Raw genomic sequence first — 18,284 nt, forward strand, 5'->3', positions numbered from 1 at the left:
TGCAAGACTACAAGGTTTTTCTTTTCTGTGGAGTAGTGATTCCTCTGCAATCAAGTACTTAAAATCTAAGGAAGTTTGAGGGAACTTTGGAGTTTCTTTACTGTATATACTTCAATATTAACTATTTTTATTCCTATCTGCCTGAAGTAGGTTAAGGAAGCTTGTATATTATGCCCTCCTGAAAAACAAAACAAAACAAAACAAAAAACAAACAAACAAGCAAACAAACAAAAAACAAAAAAACCCACCAAAAAACCCAACACCAAACCCCACATAAAAACAGGAGCAGTGGAGTTAACTGAGCTAAACATACAGGGTGGGCCTCCATGCCAGTAAGGCTCCCACACAATCAGAATCTCTAACAGATTAGATGGGATCAGTGTGTTATCTTTCTAATACTTGCACACTGGTGTTTACCTTCACATCTTAGATAGTTTCATAGGAAAAATTCTTCAATTTTCTAAACTCATACAGAACACTTTTTAATCCAGCAACCCGAACAGCTGAGGCTGGATCTGATTCTGCACATTCCAGAATTCCAGCTTGTTACAGCCAGCAGACAAATTATTGACATGCTGGGTGGGGTTATTCTTCTCACAGATGGAGCACAGAAAACGCAGCAAATAATTCATAAAATTCCAGAATACAAAGCACTTAATAGCCATTTCTTGCCTGCAGAAGACAGGTGAGACTCTTCCATTCATGCTAGACTGGAAAGGTGTCATTTATGCTTTAATTGTTGCTATTTCCGTGAATGCAGACCATTACTCCTAGTGAAGAACAATCCTGCTGAATGGGTGGAACCAAATCCTGTGAAGAGCTGGGATGACCAACACTGTTTTGCATAGCTTCCCTGTGAAGAAACAGGTTTTTGCAGAATGATGACAGGAGTCTGTGTTTGCCCTCAAGCATCTAGAAATACAAATGAGGCAGGTCATAAAAGACTGAATGTGGTTTGCAGTTGTGCTTTGGAAACCTACTACTCAATGCACTAACGGTTCATGGTTAACAAGTTTTCACCTGGTAAATTAAAAGTTGATACTACATAAGACTAATAAAAACATGCTTCCTTTACCGTCTATGGACATGTTATTAACAAGCTTTAACTATTAAACTCTGAATTTCATCAAAAAGACTTCCAAAACCATACTGACATCAATGTCTGCAGCAATACAGTTGCAAATTCCCAGCAGAAAGGAAGAGATGAAATGGGCATTATTCCACTATAGCTGTGCTTGATTAAACACAAGGGCAAGTTCAAGAACTCAGATCAGGGACAGAGAGAAAAGGTGCATGATTCCAGCATGGCAAAGAAACTCAACTAGGCCTCTCTGCATGACTATCAACAAGGTAATCAGCAAGGCTGAGGGACACCCACTGAAGCTTTCCCATCATGACTAACTGCAAATTCTGATGGAACTGCAGGAGGAGAAAGATCAGAAGTGTTTTCCGTAAGGTAGGTAACTGCTGCAACAGACTGCTCTTTCACACTTTCCAGGGCACCTCCCCAGGAGGCTAAACTTGTCATCTGTTCTAAGAAGGAAATATGCCATAACTTCCTGGCCCTGTTTGCTAAATGCACAGACTGTGGAAGCAGTATTAGTTGACCATCCCTAGGTGATGTACAAAAATATCCTCTCAGTGAGTGTCATCCTTGATTTTTTTTGTTGTTACAGGCTTCCTCCTTTTCACTGCTTGTCTATCACTTGAATCATAACCTTTTCGAAGAAGAGACAATATGCATATAAAACAATCTGTCAAAGCTTAGAAGGTAACACAAGAACTCCAAGGTAATTCAGTGTGGTAATAATCAAGAAATGAAAAACCAAACAAAACCTCCAAACCTCCAAACCTCCAAACCAACCAACCAATTAAAGAAAAAAAAAAAAAACAGTCCAAACAAAACAAAACAAAACAAAAGAATAAATTTAGTGTGATGCTGTATTAGAGAATTATCAGCCTTTTTTTTTTTTTTGGCTGCAGAGGCACCAAGAGATTAGATGTTTATCTGCTCTACACTAAAACCAAAATATACTGTGGAGCTGAGGATGGGTTCTAAATCTTTCTGTATCTGAACTGGTCAGCTTTACTTTGGCAGAAATCTAATATTTTTAAAACATCACATTAATTCTAGGTTAAAAGTAGACAAACTTTTCCAATAAAATACCTTACAGGGTACTATGAGCATATCTAGTCTCCCTTGGGAAATTGACTTGGTCAGACTATTCTTTCTTAATCATCACTAAAGATTGCTGCCTCAGGAAATGCTAGTGCCATAAGCAGTTCTACTTCCCATTTAATGCACTCTCAAGACTCAGTCTGTGTTAACCTGACAGCTGTCTTCTCCGAAGCAGACTCATTCTGTCGCTACTGCTGGGATGGCTTTGCCAGCAGTACTCCACGCAGTAAAAGCGAAGTCTCCTTTTCCCACAGCCAACACCAATAGATTTTTTTACAGAGCACGCAAATTTAACAGCGTGTTATAAGACCTGCAGTTTCACCTTTCCGTAAGCATTAGGAGGCACTGCTCAACAACTTTTCTGTGGCTGGAGCAGGTAAGAGGAGTTCTCAAGCTCTAGCTCAAATGTCTGTTCCAGTGCCTAACTTGTGTTCGCCGATTATGGAAAGGCAGGAGCACTGAAATGGAAATCGCAGACCCGAAGCTGCCTGCCGGGTGTGCACGCCGCTGCCGCAGATAGGTGCTGTGCTGAAAATGCCGGGCACTTCTTAGGATCTACGCCAACCCTCCGAGCCCGCTGCCTTCCCCGCCGCGGGCCGAGGCGGCGCCTCGACGGCGGGCCCCGGCGGGAGGGACCCCCCCTTCTCACCGGCGTGGGTGGGGGACCCAACCCAAGGGCTTGGCTCAGCGCCGGCAGCCTCATTGACCTGAAGAGCCGTGGCGGCAGGACGCTTCCCCCCGCGTTGCCAAAGCCCTCTGCAGAGGAAGCCAAGACCCCCGCCCCTCCTCGCCCCGCCTCGGGCCGCTGCCGTCTTCGGGGTCACCCCCGAGCATCTTCCGGGAGAGGTCTTCTGACACCCTCATCACCTCGGGGGCCAGTGCCGAGCGCTCCCTGACCTTCATCCCCCGCCCCCCTTGTCCTCCCTCCCGCGTCCACCCGCATCCTCTCCTGCCGCTCTGCCATCCTCCCGGCGGGCGCGCTTCCCTCCCGCCCTGGGAAGGGACAAGCTGGGCTTGCTCCTGCCTCCAACTTCCCCTAAGTTTGCTCGGGTTTCCCCCTCCCTGCGGGGTCTGCCTGTGCTCCCGGTCCTCCAGGAGGGAGGGAAAGAGGGCGGGAGGGAGGGGAAAGGCGTGTCTTCCCTGGGCTGCCGCTGCCGCCGCTGCCGCCGCCGCTGCCGGAGGCAGATCGGAGATATAAAAGACCTGGCCGGGCGCCGGCTGTGGCTCCAGTCAGAACGGGACCTCACGCCGTGGGGAGAGGGGCGGAGAAGGGGCGCAGCGGGGCGCGCAGAGCAGCGGCGGAGAAGGGCGCAGCGGGGCAGGCAGAGGCAGCGCCGGGGGCTCGCCGTGGGCAACCCCAATGCGTGGACTATCGGCTGCTGCATTATGCTGGAGCTACAGTTCCGCTGAAGGGAGTTTGCACACGGCCGGCTGGGCTGGACTGCAGCGCTGCCGTTCCTTATGAAGAAGGCACAAGTGAGTGAGGCCGGGCGGCGGGGGCGGGGGGCGGCCGGACCTACCTGCTGGGGAGGGAAGGAACGGACCCAGGCTCCCCGGTCCATCTGCGGACCGGGGGGGGGGGGATGGGGAGGGCGGGAGGCGGCTGCTGGAGCGGAGCGGGATGCGCGGGTTGGGGGACAGCCGCCGAGCGGGGAGTGGGCACCCGCGTCCGTGGCGAGGAAAGGGAGGAGGGGGCGGCTCCCCGGCGACTCGAGAGGTGAGGGGCGCCGGAAATGGGAACTGCTTCTGCTGCTGAACGATTTGGGGGACCGAGGTAGGGGGGCGAGGAAAAAAATCACCCGGTCTTGCCCTTGGCGCCCGCATCCCGTGGAAAAGTTGCAGCAAGCGGGCCGGATCGGCGGCTGAGAATTGGGAGATCTCGGAAGGCACTTGGAAAAATCGCCTAAATAAATCAGTTGCCTGTGTTACACTTGACGAGCTGAGTGCGAAAACACGAAATAATCGGAGGCAGCCGTTCCGTGGCTGCTGTGCTCAGTGGCTCCATTCAAGCTGCTTCAGCGTGCGGCTTCGGGTCGGGTCGGTGTGCGGGTACCCCCCGACATTCCGCCCCTCGCCGTCCCTCACCCCGCCGTGAAGAGCCGCTCTGTACCGCCGCGGAGGACCCTGCCGTTGTTTCTCCAAGTTCTGTAGAAATTGCAGTCTCTGGGCTATGCGTTTCTTAAAAGGAAGGATGGGGACAGACACGATTGGGAAAAAGAAAAACAAGCAACAAACAAAAAAACCAGTAAAAACATCTTATAGCAAGAAGCAGCTCAGGGAAACTGAAGCGAAAAAGTTTTAAGGCTTGATTTTGCAAGGTGCCAGTATCCTTCACCCTGGCTGAATACAGTGAGAACCAGGATTACTCAGTGCCGAATCTGATCTCCGAGAGAGAGCAGTGCATGGACACCCACACCGCTGTTCCTGCGCTGGAGGCTTTTGCTATTCCCTCCACTTCTTGCTTAGAAGGAAGATCCTTTTTGCCTTCCTCTGCTTTTTGGCGGTTTTTGGGTCATCCACACACCAGTAGCCTGAAGACACTATAGTAACACATTCATTGGAAAAGACCTAAGATACATCGTTTTAAAAAGGGACTTTACTGAAGTCTTTTGGGTAGTTAGTTTTGCAAGAGGTGACAGGAATTAGAAGTACGCATTTTTTGAAATATTTCTTAGCTGGTGAAAGCACTGGATAATGTACAAATACTTAAGGAGTTATAACTTGAAGACTTAATTTTTGTGATGCTGAAGTAGTTAGGTGTTAAATTTTCAGTTCTGAATTCTAACAACATATACCCTTTAGATGACTTAAGAAGCTTTGCACCTCAAAGCTTGTTTGAGACCCTGTATAAAATCTTTGTCGAGTATGCTGAGTAGATTATTTGGAAAGGGTCTTTTAAAGTATCAGAGCCATACTTATGTGTGATTAGTTATATGCATTCATTTAATACCAAACTTGATTGCAGTAAAGTCACAGGATGTTATCCTAGCCCATGGAAGCATACATATAGATACATATAGGGCTTTTTCTTCAGAGAAGAAAAAACTGTTGAACAAACAACTGAGGATTTATGAGTGCAAGCAGTCAAGTGTTTTATTTCATATGAACTGTAAACTTCTAAAACCAACAGAGCATTTTTGCAAATTCAGAGCAAAGCAGGAACAATCCCTCTCTCCCAATAAACTGGGAAAGACAGGCAGTCTTGGCATTTGGGACCATATGGCTTGACTCAGGAGCTCATGATCTGTAGCCTGTGGAACAGTTTCTTGTCATGGTGGTGAAGCATCTGTCAGCCTTCAAGCAGTTATGCTTCCTGCTATTTGGAGGCAGTAACAGACTCCTAGCTCTCCAAAGGATTGTATCCTTCATTTTAAGGATTAGCAAAACATTAATCATTTGGAGGGGACCAAAGCAGGAGATACTTTGAGAAAGACTTTCCACTAAAACCATGAAGACCCTTGCACAAAGAAGGATCAAGCAAAGAGGATGCAGCAAGAAGGACAACATAAACACCCTGGGGTACTCAGCACATAAAAGCAAATTTTCATCTTTATTCTCTCCGAAGACTACTTTTGCTATTGTCTAGACTGGTAACTGGTGTAATGAAAAGAACAGGATTGGGAAGCCAGGAAATAATTTAGCACTTCTTATACTAAAATATTCTGCAATAGACATAGTAGAGAAAGTGAGAACCACTACATCACTGAGCCTTGAAAACACGTTAAAAAACCTGGATAGGGCTTAAATTAAATAAGGGATTTTGATGTTTGAGGTATTGCTTCACAGGGATAATATGTAACTAGTGCAGCTGAAGCAGTAGCTGCCTCTCAGGTTAGTGCAACGAAAGTGCTGAATGAGAGGAGGTGTGGGGAGCGGGTTGGTCAATTCATTTAAATCAGTCTTAACCTGAGAAACCATAGGAACTGCAGAAGCATGCTGCCCAACAGTGTCAACCCTAGAAGGATTGTTTCTGAAACTATAGTTTGATGAATACATAACCCCTTGTTTTAAACATACCCACACGTCCTGGATTTGGTGGTTTTTTTATTTGTTTGTTTTTGCGGGTTTTTTTAGTGGGTTTTTTCATTTAGCTTTGTTTGGTTTGGTTGATTTTGTTTGGTTTTTGGGTTGTTTTTTTTTTGCTAACAGTGTATTTAAAAATTTAGATTTTTAAGCAGATTTTAGATTTAAGCATTTAGATCCAGTCATACAAATCCTTTTTCAGTGGAACTGTTTCCATTAATTAATCTCATAGAAGATTATGAGAGAATTTGCAATCTTACACACTTAATCAAAGCTAATATCAGAAGTGAGTTTATGTAATTTTGCATGCTAATGTGACAAAAAAATAAAATATCACTGATGCCTAGACAGCCTTTTTCATTTTGACCAGAAAAGGATGAGTGATGCTAGTGTGATATAATCTTGCAAAAACATGTAGCAGATCTCTGATTTGCTTGTTCTTTGTTTGATTTGAAGACAAATTAAATAGGATTAAGTTACTAAGAAATATGCTGCAAGGAGGGGTTACCCATGGGGCCAGTTCAGAGGGCTGCTGATTTTAAGGTGTCACAGATACTTTGTTCAGGCGCTTAATCTTCAGCAGTGGGTTAGATACACAACCTCTAAAAACCCTCAGTATTAGAAGTGTCTTAGACCTTAATCTTTTTATCTCTGAATGTGCACCTTATTGCTGGTAGTTAAATGACCTTCTTAGGTTGTCTCACATCAGCTATCTGTCATACAGCTATCTGCAGAAAGTTTGCATCACTGAAGTGGGAGCACTGTAAAAATTATTATGGAGAGGTACCTGGAAAAAGGATTAGTATCTAGATTGCCCACTCCAGTCTCTTATCAGCAGACTAAATCAGAAACTCAAAGCAGATACCTGATACCTTGATGCGAGTTTGCAGGGACATTATTTTAGGAGAAATAGTGAGCTCTGATCTTCAATTCTTCTTGCTCTTCCTGCAAAAAAGGTGAGCACTAGGCACAGTAGGTATAGACCTGCTGCTTATCAGAAATAAAGAATTTGCTGGACCCCAAAAGATGTTGTGCTGTTCTCATTGAGCAATGAACTAAGGTCTCTTTCTCCTTTCCCCTGATTTTGACTCAGCCTGGGGAAGGCCAGTTTGAGAGAACTGCAGCTGTAAAGTACATCTTAGAATAAAGTATCATATGGAGAATAAGCAGCAGCAGATGACCTGGAAGACTGTAGGGTGGGGGAGCACTGTTTAAAGCTTATTTGTTTAAAGCTTATTTGAATGATCTTCCTATTTGCTTTTTTTTATTTATTCCGCCTGCTTGTATTGTGCATGCCTGTAAGTTTTTTTATCTCTGTGAACTACGTGGCACTTGGCTTTTTAGTTTCAACTGAGGCTGTTATCCCAGTCTTCTTTGACCCAGTTCTGCTGTCACACTGAAATCTAGTTTCTCCTTTTGTGCCATGCATGTCAGTCGTTCAGGTACAGTTCTGCAGGCTGGCAGTGCCGTTCTCCAAGTTTTGTTATGTGACTTAATGGTATGCTGGCTCATGTAATTGCCATATTGTACGAAAGTTAAGAGTTGGCAAGATGCAGTCCTTGGCTTCGAGTGGGCAATGCTCAGAATGCAGAATGTAAACACAACACCCATTTATTTGAAGCAAGGCAGGAAAAATCTCCCTACGCAATTCCAGTTGAGTGGTGTGGGAGCTGACAGATGAAAATGAAAGCGTTTGTTCTCACCCTGGTCTTTGGTATGCCAAACCTGAGGTTAGTCAGCCTTTTAAACACACTGCTGATCCACTTGTTTTGTGGTTTTGTTTTGGTTTGATTTGGTTTGGTTTTCCTGTGCACTTGTGAGAAAAGGAGATGGACCAAGGTAAGGTGAGTGGAGAGGGGTAAAACACATTTATTTTTGTCAACTAGCCCATGTTCACATTACTTACACAATCATATGTAAACCTGTAAAACCAGCATTTGTAAATACTACCAGTGCTGAAATAAGTCACGGAAAATAAGCGTGTAAAATATAGATTTCTTTGCTGGATGGTTTTAGTTATTGGGAAAATGTAAATAGCATCAGACATTTATTAGTATGATAATAAAAATAAAAAATACATTACATTTACAAACAGAGAAAACAAAAGTATTCTTAAGTATTTTATTTGATTAAAGCTGGTAGCCTGCATAATATCCAAGTTTGAAGAAAGTAGATACACCCATGAAGGCATTATTTCTACTGTAAAAATTCTAAATAAAAGCCTGTTCAGGGGTTCAGATTAATGAACACTTTGGATTATAGGAAATAAATTATCCTATAAATTATATAGGAAATAAATTATCTGCTAATTTCCTATTGTTGTCTAATAACCAATGGATGAATGATTGGTTGTTGTTTCTGTTTAAATAATGTTCAAATTATACAGTGTTGATGAACGCAATAGCCATTTGAAAGCTGATGAGGAATTTTGCACTTCATACCTGTGTTTCTGTTATCATTGCTGTGTGAAGCAGACTTGAGTTTAGGTGCAAGGTGACAATAGCATCAGGTCTAAGATGTCACCGCAGGTATTGCCTGAGGGAAGCCCATGTGGTACTCAGTGCTTTGCAGCCATGCTTTGGAGCCCAGAGTTTTGCAAGGTGGCTGGAGTCACAAGCCTCCAGCTATTCCATCACCACTTGAACCAGGGCTAAAAGTGAGACCAGGTGGTGTAGGCTCCAGGTGAGACTCGGGGGTGCCAAGTGCAGGCTCCCCCTTCTGCTGGGCCAACAGTGCTCCTTACAGTGGTAAGGGCTCCTGGAAGGCTCTCTCAAAAAGTTGTGATGTAGATTGACCTTTCAGATATTTGCTAGCCCCCAACATTCACTGCTGTTAGGGTGCATGTAAGTATGCAGGGACTACAGGATTGGTTAAATTTTCTTTTTCTTCATTTTTTTTCTGGAAAATCTATGGGATGGAGAAGACCAGGATCAGGAATTATTCTCCAGGTCATTTTTATCCCCAACCTCAAGAGCTACCTCTTCTCCCAATGGTGATTTTTTATCTCTTTATAATATCCATTCACATGGTATTTCTTAATGTTGCAGTGAATAGTTTCCACAAGTCAGGGTACATATCTTGGTACTCCTCCACCTTCACTGGCTTCTTGCTGATTTTGGGCAGTAGAGCTGGGACGTCAGAGAAGGGTATCTGCTGGCAGCCTTGAGACCTGGGCAAAGGTGGGCTGCACAGTTCAGCTCAGACTGATTTATACAAAGCCTGCAGGTTTAGGCTGAGATGATGAGTGTATGATCTACAGACATTACCTCTGGGTTTGGGAACAGCCTTGATTCAGTGAGACAGAAAAAGGCTGATCTAAAAGAATTCACCTGAGGATTCTCACTGGAGTGAGAGAGACACAGTTTCACATCTTTTCTTGGCTAGGAAATTATTTCTCCAGGAAAGGTCTAACCATCCAGTCTGTCTTGTTGAAGCTGTTTTACTTTGTCTAAGTAATTATGCATTGTGCCAGAGGGAAGAAAAGAAGGAAAAAAAAATCAAGTCCAGACTCTGAATCTGAAGTGTAACTTCACTGTTGCTCCAGACCCAAACTGGATCCATAGAGATTAAGATTTTAACTCCCTCCTGTGAGTTAAGTCATCCTTTAAGACTATCTTACTGAGCTGTTAGATTTATTTGATAGATTAGATTTATTTGTTCAATCTCGAGGGTGGCTGACACGTGAACTAGGAGTTAGTGAGGAGGCACTATCTCAGGCCATGAGTCCACATTCACATATTGTGAATCAAGCCAATCTCTGAACCTCCATTCAGAAAGATTTAGTCATCTGCGAATCTGAAACATTAGTCTGCCAGTCCTATCTGTTCCTATAGCTTGGTGTTTCCAAATGTGGCCATTCCATGTGACTGAACCTGGCTTGGATGCGATCCTCTGAACTGTCTCAGTGACAATAAACCCTCGTACAGTGTTGTATTCAGCTGGTCTTCTGCCTTCATTTATTTTGCAGCCTTCAGCTCCCAGGTCATCAGTTCACTCACAGTTAAAGCCAAGGGTAAGTGTAGTCCTGCTCACTCTTCTATACCTTCTTTAGAGGTACCAGAAGTTTTTAGAAGCATCCTAAATATAGCTTTAGGAATAAGTAAAGCATACACAGTCTATGATTGTATGATACAATCATACATTCTACATGCAGATACATTCTTCATTTACTTTAGTTGGAATCTCTCTACTTCATGTAGGTAGAATCACTTGTACTGATAGTTTTGGGCTATTTTCCTTGCAACTAATGAATGTTAGGAGGGAATCCAGGTATCTCACTCCACAGAGGAAAACATGCCAATCAAAAACATCTGTACATATACAGTGTTCCCTATCTGGATGCCAGGATATGTTTGTGCACAAACTTGTGTGCAGTGAAGGTCATAAGCATAGTGTGCAAGACTTCTGCCTGAGAGATTAAAAAATCTCTATGTAATGTGGGTACAGCTAAGCCTTGGGAATGTCCTGTTTCAGCCTAGAATAACGTGCACAGAAATACCAACAGTGCCAACGATGTGTGTTTCTTTTACATTAGAGACATAATCTGTGTGTGATTTCACACCAAGCTTTTTTATGAAAGAAGTGAGACAAGAGAACAGCACAGTAAAACATTCTCAGAATAAAGGCTTATCTGAGTTCTGTACTGGATAAACTTAAACCATTCTTGTCAAAGGGATATATAGCTTTTTCTTTTTGTATTTTTGTTGTTTACTGTGAAACTCAGGATTCACTGACAGGTAAAGTTAATTCCTCACTTTTTGAGCAAGTACCCAAGAATGCTCAATTGTTTTTTTGAAAGGAGTTTTATGTTGACACTTGATAGTTGTATACATTTTAAATGAATTTGTAAGTGTGAGGGAAAACCATAAATTTTCCTTCCTACCTTGTGCTTGCTTGGTAGCAGCAGACCAATATATATGTCTTCTTATGTTTGTAATATGATACATAATTGCTGGATGGATTCTTTGGTCTGTTTAGTAACACATGACCTCTAATTACCTTTAGAAAAAAGCTATTCTGGCAATGTAAGTCTGACTGTAAAACTAAGATGTACATGTCCTGACAATCTATTCCATTAAAAACAGAAAATGCACTGTGCATCTTGCAATGCAACTCTTTTTGTGAGAGCTGCTTCTGGACATGAGAATGAACATAAGGGTGTCTACAGCACAGACTGAAAACTTGGAGTTTGGTACATGTCCATACACTGATGTACAAGGGCCATTATTTTAAAGTGTGATTTTTGTAAATATTAGGGGTTTAAAGTGCATAGGGAAGTTTGTTCCTCCATTTCATGTTGATCAAAAAAATTCCTCTGTTTATACAGATTTCATAATTGTATCTAAAATGGGAGTAGAATACCAGGATGCTGACTTGTGGTCTAAATGAAGTAATGGACTGAAGCAAGGCAGTGAGGAGTCAGACATGATACATTTAAATTAATTATATGCTCCATATATGCAAAATAATTCACTAAATGAAAAGAAGTGCTTAGAGATTTTTGGGAGGCTGAAATTTAAACGTGTTAGTGGTTTATTGTAGAAAAGTCCTAATTTCCAGCCCTCTAATTTCCAGCCTCCATTTACTCATTATTAAATGAACTCAGCAAACTTTGTTTTTGGCACTAAATGGCAAGCAGACAATATTATATATTATAGTTTAAACTGATATAGATCTGAATGTAAGTTCTTGAGATTTGTTTTTCTCATAGTACTTTGAAGCATGCAGGAATAGGAACATTAGTCAGCCAAATGAATATAGGAAGCTTGTATAACACTGCTTGGCACCCTCTTTCACTTGGATTAAAAATATGTTCCTGAATAAACAGAGCTTTTTGGTGGTTATTTTAAAAGGAAAGAAAAAAGTACATATCTCCAATATTCATAATTGATGTCTTTTTCAAATTAGTGTGGTTCTGCAATATGTAGATTGTATTTCTATACTAACTGCAAAAACTATCGGTACTGTATTGGAGGCCAGTTTAATTAGTTCTGATGTGCTATAATCATAGTCTGTTCCAACCTGTTTGATAAATTTCTTCACTGTTTGTTCCTTTAGTAGTGTTAGACTGGGTAGTGAAAGCTCTCTTAAGGTTACTAATCCAGTGAAAATCTTGCTATTTTAAAAAATTAAACTCCCATTCCCAAGCAGGGTGGTGTTCATGGTCACCCAATAATTTTTTTTCTGCCACGAATGCAGGAAGATTTAGTTCAAAGCCCCATGTCTGAGATCAAAATTTCTGGATTTTTCTTCCCTATCATCACATCTCAAGACCACATTTTAAAACAATTACTCATCCTTCAAGTTTCTCTCCTCTCTTCGCATTCATGTAGATAACTAACAGTCCTCCCCTTATGTCTTTGTGCACGTTTCCTGTCCTCATTTGCATTTAAGTCAGCATCCTCACCTTGGGCACTAAAACTTCAGCACTTCTGGCAGCCAAAATACTGAAGATGTCTCTGGCACCATCCTGTTTCCTTCCACGTAGCTTTACCTCTGGTGAATATTTTTCTACAGTTTTTGTAGTAGTCTGTTCAGTGGCCATTTTAATTTCCTGCAATCTTTTTGAAGTCCTCTTCAAATATTAATCTTCTGAATAGACTGGTTTTACTGTATTTTGTCTTTTATAAAAACTAAGTGTCTCAGAATTAGAATGAATGCAGTGTTTTGTAGAATATTTTGTTTACTTATATGAAACTCCTCAGCTACTAATGGTGATGTAAAGAGTGCTCTGAAATATTGATCTTCCGTTTCTAGAAGTGATAATACCTTTTTCTCTGTAACATCAGCAATTTTCTTAATATAGTAAGAAAATTCTGGCTTTTTATTTTTTCTTCCTTTAAAGTTCAGATACTTAATTGAGGCCAAAGGAAATCCTTTTAGAAGTACTTGCTTTCTGCTGTATCTCAGCTTTGTCACCCAGCCATATTAGAAAAATCTGATTTGGTGTTTTTATTTGTCCTTTAAAAAAATCTGGCCTAAAACTTTCTTTAAATCATCTGGAGTGAATTTCCTGTCTTCTTCTTCTCAGAACATTTTTAAAAATCTCTTCTCACACGCAGGTTTTAGGAATCAGCTAGATATTTCCCAGTAATAGTCAGATTGTGTACAGCATTCTGGTCATTTCCCACTGTAACAGAATGCTGTTGACACTTAGAAATGATCTGAGACATATGTGAAGTTAATCTGATTTCAGCCCAATGGTTTATTTCTTTTGAAACAAGTCCCTCTTGCTTTGCATCCAAGAATATTATTGATTATATATCCAAGAACAGTTACTGTTGAATTCATACCTACTTAAAGTGCTAACTGTCTAACCACGATGTGCTTTTGGGCTTTATTCACCATGGTATATTCTCTTTTTAACATGCACACGCCATTACTTATTTCAGAGCAAATGGCGCAGCTGCTGTGAAAGTGTGGAGAATGTTTTTCCTGTAAAAGCTAAGTAAATCACTTATGTAAATTTGCTAAGAAATTGCATCGTTTAGGAAAGTATCTTGTGTTTTACTAGAATTTTAGGATGTAGACACTGAAAAGTGTATACTATGAGGCGATTTACACTAATCTTCTCAATTATGGGATATAATATTTTCTGAGATTAATTACAGAAGTGAGAGAAATTTCCTGATAGGCCAGAGAACCTAATGTATCCTCTTTAAGAAAAGCAATCCTAGGAAACTTGTGAGAATTAGGTTCATAAATCAGCTAAGAATTATTATAAAGTGTCAATAAAGTTTGCATGAGTTTTTCCTGTTAGCACATATATAACAAGGATGCTGTCGAACATGTATCAGAAGAATCACTGCTGACAACTGTGGTTATTTCTAATTCACATGGATACTCTTGTAAAAATGTGAAGCTTTGTAGGAAGTAAACACACTGGACACAATTCACAGCTGCATTTATATAAGTAAATCCTGTGAAAATCATCCATTCTATCACATTGTTACAATTGTTGTAATGATATGTTCTTGATATCTGAGGTTTCTTATCATTTATTTAATGAATTAAAAGTTCTCTATAACTAGTGTCTTTAAAATTACATTTTATGTACAACTGTACTAAATAGACATTTATATTTCTGCAAAATAGCACAGACCTCGGGAGCTTTTTTCTCAGATTAATTTTCTTTCAGATGTACCTGCATCTCCGTTGGCACACTGAGCCACAAAGGGACTGACTCAACTTCTTCTTTCAGTATGTTTACCTCACAATTTCTGCAATTTTAAAGCAAAGCTGCAAGTGGAGCTTCAGTTTTAAGTTTAGATATTGTTCTAGTCAGCTTAACTAAAACAAAACTGTTCAGGCAACCTTTTAATGACATCCATACTGAATCTGCAGTCACAATTCCATGACAATGAAGTTATCTGGGATATATCCTGTGTCTCTTTGCTCTAAGATGAGAAGACTTACATATTGTTACATATCGTGGGAATGTTCCTCTTCTTCCTGGAAATGCAGGGGATTTGTGAGAAAACACTGTAGTACTAAAAACACTTCTATAGAGTTTGTATGCATAAACCTATACAAATCTCAATCAAAACAAAACACACAAAATACCAACACCAAACAAACAAAAAAATTCAAACAAGATTCTTAAACCCACTCAGAAACCTCAAGGTTATAGGAATTACAGTTTGTATGGACAGTTCGGAAGTTCAGGGCAGATTATAAATTATAACTCAGGTTTATTTTACAGTAAAGTCAAAGCATTAATAATGTGGTAAATACAGGTGATCATGGCGTTCCCTTAATTTTCTTAAATATATAGTGTCTTAACGCATGAACTCATAATTCTTGTCTTCAGAGTTAATGAATATGTCCAGACTTTAAAAAAGAATTTTTCTTAACAGCTTGCCTCTATTGTTGCGTTGTCAGCAGAGCTCATTGTATTTAAATGTCAGTAGAAGGGAGGTGGAAAAGCTGTATTAAATAGAGTTCAAAGAAAGGAATAGAAAAGCCCAGCTTCTGTAAAATAAATGCTTTCAATGTGCTAAAATTCTTTGTGTTTTGAAATGGGTGAATAAAAATAAAGCATTAAAATGACTTAATTTGATTAAAAAAAAAAAGTCTAAGAAAACTAAGTAGCCCTGTACTGTATCTCTCCTGTCATAACTGTCTGAGGAAAAAATTATTTAGGGACAGAAAGCGAAGTGTAGGAATAAGTCATTAATTTGTCACATGGCAAAAACCTAAGAGGTAATGTTCTCTAATTGTCAGCAACCTCATCGAGTTCAATCTGGTAAAAGGGTTCACAGACTGATGAGCAACATGTGCAAGCTACATAAATTACTCAGGTTAATTGAAATTAAAAGAGATTCTAAGGAACTTTTTAAAGGTTTAGAGAAGATAGGAGAACAGATGGCATGATGGCAAGTGGAGTTTGTGATGTTGAAGAGCAAGGGGGATGCATTTGGGGAGGGATGTTTTGAACTAATTGTAACGTTAATAACAGCAGTCTTCATTAGTTAGAAGAACTATTTAAAAGCTCTATTTTAATGTTCTTGTAGCAAGACTTGGTCAAGAAAAATGGCTGAAAAATCTCTGTATTTACTTGTGGTAGAGCAAATCAACCAACAGATGAGGATGCAGTAGCAATAGAAATTGAAACTTAAAAACTAATAGTTTTGGGATGGTTGTAGTCTGTCATCTTGAAAAAAGTCCTGACTGTCCCTTTGGAAAAAAATAATATCGTAGAAATGGTAGTCCTTAAGTAGGCGAAAGTGTTATATAGAAACAATGTGCAAATGAAAAAGAGACTGAAAGTTGAGGGCAAGAAACTACTGAGTGATGCGCAAGAATCAGTAGAAAGAATGATTACTGGATGTTACTGATCATGGAACAAACAAAATTTTTAACACAGTTGGAAGTCAGAAGATGCTGAAACATGCAATGCTACCTTCACACACAATTACCAATCTAGAAAGCTTTTTGACACTAGATAAAATATGGCTTGAAATGCAGCTTGATAAATGTCAGAGTGAGCCCAGCAGGTCACTTCCACCGAAAAGGGTAGTCATAGTCTTCTTATCCTTGCACTTCTCCTCCTCCACTGATTCCTCAGGGATTAGCTTCCTGTCTCTGAGCTGAATTGGCCAGACACTGACAGTGAATTTACTGACTTGCAAAGGGGTCGGGTAAATGTCAGAGGGAGAAAAGCTGTGAAGAAGGAGATGCTGAGAGCCCTCTCAGCAGCAGGGAGCTGTTAGATTGCTTCAGACCATCTCATTAACCTCTACTGAAGAAAAAAAGGATTATGCACTTAAGTATGTAAGAAGCCATGGTTACTTTAGTTTACACTCTGAGCATGAAAGGCTGCTTATCTTCTAATTCATGCAATTAAGAAGAAATTTTCAAACAGGCAATGTATTCTGTAACTGTGAATGATGAGGTTCCGTCGTTTTTCTGTGGCTACCAGACTGATCATGTACCAATCTGACACTTCTTGTTTCCAAATCTTCATTGCCTTAATTGCACAAGTCACATTTGGCCTAATTATAAACTCAATTTCATATACAACAATCTGCCAAAATTGCCATCTGTAATAATTCAGCCTTTAGTTTTGAGAAAAGGAAAACCCTTTGAAGTATAATGTAGCTAAACTCCCAATTACATGTGAAATTAATGACAGCTGAGACATTTATGCTGAAAGATCTTTCTTTTTGCACCTGAGTATGAATGGTTAGGACTCATAAAATTTTATGCAATGCTGTCATGTTGCATAACTAGACATTGAAGCACAACAGAGTTTCCATCGACCTTCCCAGAAAGGTAGGCTTGTCCAGTACTACAGTATCAACAGGAAAAGACACTTAGAGGTATCTTCCCCTTTTAGGGTTGCACAGTAATTCAAAATATATTTGAGTTTCTGATGCAGTAATACAGTCATAGTTTTTTTATTTTATAGGAAGCATTTTGATCAGTCCCATCCCATTTTTGCCATCTTCAATTTACATTGTCTTGGAACAACTTTACACGTTGCTTCAAAATCCTAAAATGGCCATTCTGGCAATTTGCTTTTAAAAAAATAAATGCATACATCTCATGAAAATAATATCAGAAAGAGTTTCTAAAATTAACAATGGCACAATGCATTTTAGTAAATCATGAAAAAGAAATTGATGTTCATTTTCAGTGGTAAAAAGGTACGTAGTTGGAATAATAATCATCTGGGCATTTTGACACATAGAAATTATTTCAATTTAAACTGAAAACTTAGAAATAGTTGATTTAATCTTACGAATATGCCAACTTAATTGCTTTAAGACAAGGAATAATATATTTCAAAGTCCAGCTTGCTGAGGTAAATGGCTTATTGGTTGTCCAGTGCTTACACTGTCTTGCAAGCATACTTAAATGTTTTGAAGATTAGTGACTAATTTGATGTGTCAGTTACCTGATTTATCTGCAGTCCCACAAGCTGTAACTTCAGTGCATTTGAGAATTCTCTCATCCATCAGTCTGTTACTTCAGATAAATATTCTGTCCACAAAAAAAATATAAAGTTGTTCTTAATATCCTTATATGCTAATAACATTGTGAATCTAAGATTGTGTCATTCTTTCACAGATCATTACCTTAATGCTAAATTGTTTACTTGAGTTTTAAGTATATACAGGAAAAGCATCTGATTCAAATCAAGTAGGAAACAAAACGCTGCCTAAGACCTTAGAGGATTTTTTGGAAGTCAAATTATTTATTATTTACTGTGTAGTCTTCATAAATAAATATGAGAGAAATGAGTTGACATCAAGACCTGGGAAGATATTGGTGTTCTTTTCTAGTAAGAAAGTTATTTAAGTGTGGTTTTGCTTTACTGTGTGTTGTTTGGAAGCAGCTGAGATAATCTTGATGATTCTCACAGACTTTTCTTATTTCACTATTAATCCATACAGTTTACCTTGTCAAGAACAGTGATAAGAACTATAAAATAAAGATCTATTGAAATCTTGAAAATTAATAGTTTTAAATAGGTCCAGGAAGAATGTGATCTTAGCAATGTTGCTTCTGAGGGGCTCATTGAAACTTCATGTGATTAGTGACAAATGTACAGTCATATGGTCCAAGTTTTTGAATTGTA

General features: G+C 40.0%; 1 protein-coding gene across 1 annotated transcript in view; it reads left to right on the plus strand.

Moving 5' to 3' along the window:
• The first annotated feature begins 3,362 nt into the window (after positions 1-3,362).
• Positions 3,363-18,284, plus strand: part of KITLG (KIT ligand) — a 57,218-nt gene continuing 42,296 nt past the window's right edge. The window contains exon 1 of the mRNA XM_030451225.1: positions 3,363-3,655. Coding sequence (XP_030307085.1) covers positions 3,641-3,655 — 15 coding nt within the window. The 5' untranslated portion in view covers positions 3,363-3,640. The remainder of the gene's footprint in view (positions 3,656-18,284) is intronic.

This window comes from Calypte anna, chromosome 1, assembly GCF_003957555.1.
Source record: "Calypte anna isolate BGI_N300 chromosome 1, bCalAnn1_v1.p, whole genome shotgun sequence".
In the NCBI taxonomy this organism is placed as follows: Eukaryota; Metazoa; Chordata; class Aves; order Apodiformes; family Trochilidae; genus Calypte; species Calypte anna.